This window comes from Triticum dicoccoides, chromosome 3B (assembly GCF_002162155.2).
Source record: "Triticum dicoccoides isolate Atlit2015 ecotype Zavitan chromosome 3B, WEW_v2.0, whole genome shotgun sequence".
Lineage (NCBI taxonomy): Eukaryota > Viridiplantae > Streptophyta > Magnoliopsida > Poales > Poaceae > Triticum > Triticum dicoccoides.
Genome location: NC_041385.1, coordinates 12,981,540 through 12,985,126, shown reverse-complemented (window position 1 = coordinate 12,985,126; position 3,587 = coordinate 12,981,540). Strand labels below are relative to the sequence as shown.

The following is a 3,587-nucleotide window of genomic DNA, read 5'->3' as shown; positions in this document are numbered from 1 at the left end:
AATATCCACTCTTGGCAAATGCCTCTCTTTCTTTGTTAGGCTATCAGCAACACGAGCTGAAGGTGCATTATGTTTTCTGATTGGTTCAGGTTGTGTGTGATAACGAGGGGCAATGTTTCATCAAATATCACCCTTCTTGTAGTATATACACTAAAAGCTGAAGAGTGGTAGTAGTTAAGGAGTCAACTAATTTGGAAGCGGAGGGAGTAGTAGTCAAGGAGTAGCACAAGTGTGATTTGCATGTTCAATAAAGTAAGTGGTAAAATCAAAGGGTAAGCAGTAAAATCTTTCAAAAGGCATCTTATTCACTAGGCTATGTGCACCACAAGCTGAAGATGTACATGTGCGTACGTATAGCTTAGCTGCACCAGGCCAGTTGGAACGCACGCCGCATACGTACCGGTACTAGCTAGCTTTGCATTGCATCTCTCTCTCTCTCTCTCTCTCTCTCTCTCTCTCTCTCCCCTCTCACACACACACACAGTATAGTAGAACACATGCTCCACGCCACCGCCCCCATCAGGCAATCTTCGTTGTGCGCGGCCACCCGGCTCAGATGGGCCAGGAGGCCCTTTCCAGTAATGCCGTGCCATCACGCATGCATCTGCAAGTTTGACTGGTAATGGACACAGGGCCTCTTCAATTATTCATGCATGCGTGCTATGGCCCATGGGTATGTTGATACGATCGCGTCTTGCACCTTGCACAGTTGTATGGCTACCCCTTTTTTCTGATTCTATCTAAAAGAAAAGGAGATGCCTTCCATATTTGTTTAGATAGATAGCTAAGGTAGCTGCTCTTTTCTTTTGCTTGTTTATATTTATGTACGAGCGAGTACACGAAGCAGACGTACAAAGCGACACACATTAGAGCATCCTTCATCGCCGGCGCCTCCTCCTCCCTCACATCCAGTGGCGGCACCTCCTCCCCCACCCAAGACGTGCGAAAGCAACAAGTGTGGCGTACGTGGTGGTGTACATACTAGCCGGGCCAGTAGATATATGGTAATAAAGCCTCGTTCAAATGCTTTTGACGGCCAAATCCATCCACCTCGTCTATATATAGAAGCAGGCATACACAAGGTTTGTGTCTGTCCATCCATTTTACAGTAGCTCTGCTAGCTGGTATAGCCAAGAACCAACACACCCATTCCACCGCGCACGCGCAGGTAGAGGGAGGCTAGGTAGATCGAGATGGCCGCCGCAGGGAACCTCCCCCACCCAAGCCCCGCTACCCTGCTCAACGCCGTGCTGGACGAGTCGGCGAGCCTGGACGACCGGAACGCCCAGTGGACGGAGGAGGCCGCGCGCGAGCTGAGAAACATCGCGGTCGCCGTCCGCGCCAACGCGCAGGCCAGGAACGTCGCCGGTGCCAGGGCCGAGCTCACGTCGACGGTTCAGCACCTGACGCCGCTCTTGTGTCACTTCATGAGCGAAGGCGTGCAGATGCGCAAGCTGCGGCGCATGTTCCGCACGGCGGTGGGGGCGCCGATGGTGCCGGCGGCCGCGCCCGACCTGCCGCCATTTTTCCGTGTGGGAGATCAATGCATGTCGCAGGCGGAGATCAGCAATGGGATCCTCCGCAACACATCAGAGAGCATGTCCGGAAGGGTCAACGCGGCGCTGACGCTGTTGGACGTGGTGGAGGCCGGGGCGACCAACCCCGACGAGGTCTGGGGCACCGTCAATGAGCACCTGGAGGAGGCCACCACCTACACGGAGATGATGGTGGCTCAGCACACCGCACTGGTCCTCCACATGCGATGCGTGGTGATGAGCATCGCGGCCGGCGTCCGCCTCTACGTGCCCGCCTAAGACATGCAAGCCCCTCCTCCGGTCCAAGCAGAGGTACGGGCCGTTGATGCATTCATTCATCTCTCTCTCTCTCTCTCTCTCTCTCTCTCTCTCTCTCTCTCTATCTCTCTCTCATCTTGCCTTAATCTCTCAGTTGATGCATTCATCTCTTTCTCTCTCTAATCTCGCCTTAATCTCTCAGTTGATGCATTCATCCCTATTTCTAGTAACACTCATGTTTTGTTGTGTGTAGGCAGCAGATGCGGTGATCGTCGGAAGCATCAGGGCCGGCCGGAGGGAGGAGCGGAGAGTCAGTCCAGTCCAGGAAAGAATGAATTAGTTGCAGTTTTCGTTTGTGCGATCGAATCGACAAGGCTTGCTAGTTGCATTGATTGCGACATACAGCAGCCTTGCCGTCGGTCTTAGGGCATGTACAATGGTTCTATCTTAGCAATGCCACGTAGGATAAATGATGAGGTGGAGGAGAAAGAAATCATAAGAGAAGGCTTGTCTTCTCTTAATTAAGAGAAGGCAAGAGATGATCTCTTAGCACAATATGTCTCACCATGTTTTTAGGAATAACTAGTTATTGAAGATAAAGCTAAGAGATGACCCATTGTAGACATGTTTTTTTGTCATCTCTAAATTACATGCAATATTTAAGATAAGACTACCTTATCAACCATTGTACATGCCCTTAATTACTACTCTTATAATAGTTATCTCCGTGTCAACAGCCTAGTAGTAGTAGTAGTAGTAATCCTCCTGTTGATGGTGGTGGTGGCAGCATTGTATCAGAGTCAGTCTAGTCCGGTTTGTTTGTTTGTTTGTTAGCTCTTCAGAGTCAGTTGTGGTGGTGGTCGGTCAACGCATACTAGTTAGTAGTAGTTGTTGCAGCAGCTGTTGCTTGTAATGCGTTGGTGTATCAGAGTCAAGTTACCACTCCAGTTTCAGTCGATTATTATGCGTAGTAACTATCGCTGTCTTTCATTATCTGCACGAATACGGTTTTTTTTTTCTTATTTGAGAAGAATCTGCATATACGTATCTATGCTACTGCCTCCGCATTCGTGCTGCTTTATCGGTGGGTCGCAATAGGACAACTACCAGGTTAATTAACATCCATCGGGCAATTTTAATTTCTGGCCAAAATGAAATGACAAAGACCCAACTCTGACGCAATGCTGATTTTAAAACGCCGTGCAAGATATATATATTGTTCCAAACATGTTACCGCCTCAACGCAGTTTAAGATTGTTCCAAACATGTTTATTGCCAATTTGCTAGCTAATTAATGACTCGATGCACTTTTCAATATTGTTTCGAAACGCATCAACCAACATATATAGAAACCGGTCCGTACGAGGGTAAAACACCCACACAATTTCACTACTATCAACCCCACCCACCTATATTCTACCAGAACCTTGTGAATTTATTATTGCTTCAAATGAACCCAGCCTCTGATTGCTACTAACACGACTTCTCCAAAGCAGTTTCTTTGATGCCCTGCACAAAGAAAATGCCATGAGAACCAACGGCAGAGTTGAAGGAAAAAAAATGCCATGTTCATGCTTGACTGAAAAGGGCATAGCTATATATATATATATATGCCAGTCCCTTGAAAATAGTATCAGGGTCAGGCAATTTCCTTTTGAAGTCGCACCTAAGCACATAGCTATATCCAAACTGTTAGTGTTAGGGCAACTCTAACCTATCCCCTAAAAGTTAATGGAGAATCCGGACGAGTAAAGTTAATTAGAGGAGTAAATTTTTTTCTCCTCTATAGGTGGC

General features: G+C 48.0%; 1 protein-coding gene across 1 annotated transcript; it reads left to right on the top strand.

Moving 5' to 3' along the window:
* Positions 1-1,065: 1,065 nt before the first annotated feature.
* LOC119280503 lies at positions 1,066-2,313 on the top strand. Its single transcript, XM_037561333.1, has 2 exons — positions 1,066-1,847; positions 2,048-2,313. Exon 1 carries the CDS (start codon positions 1,194-1,196, stop codon positions 1,812-1,814), a length of 621 nt encoding a protein of 206 aa, XP_037417230.1. The 5' UTR covers positions 1,066-1,193; the 3' UTR covers positions 1,815-1,847; positions 2,048-2,313.
* The last annotated feature ends 1,274 nt before the right edge of the window (positions 2,314-3,587 follow it).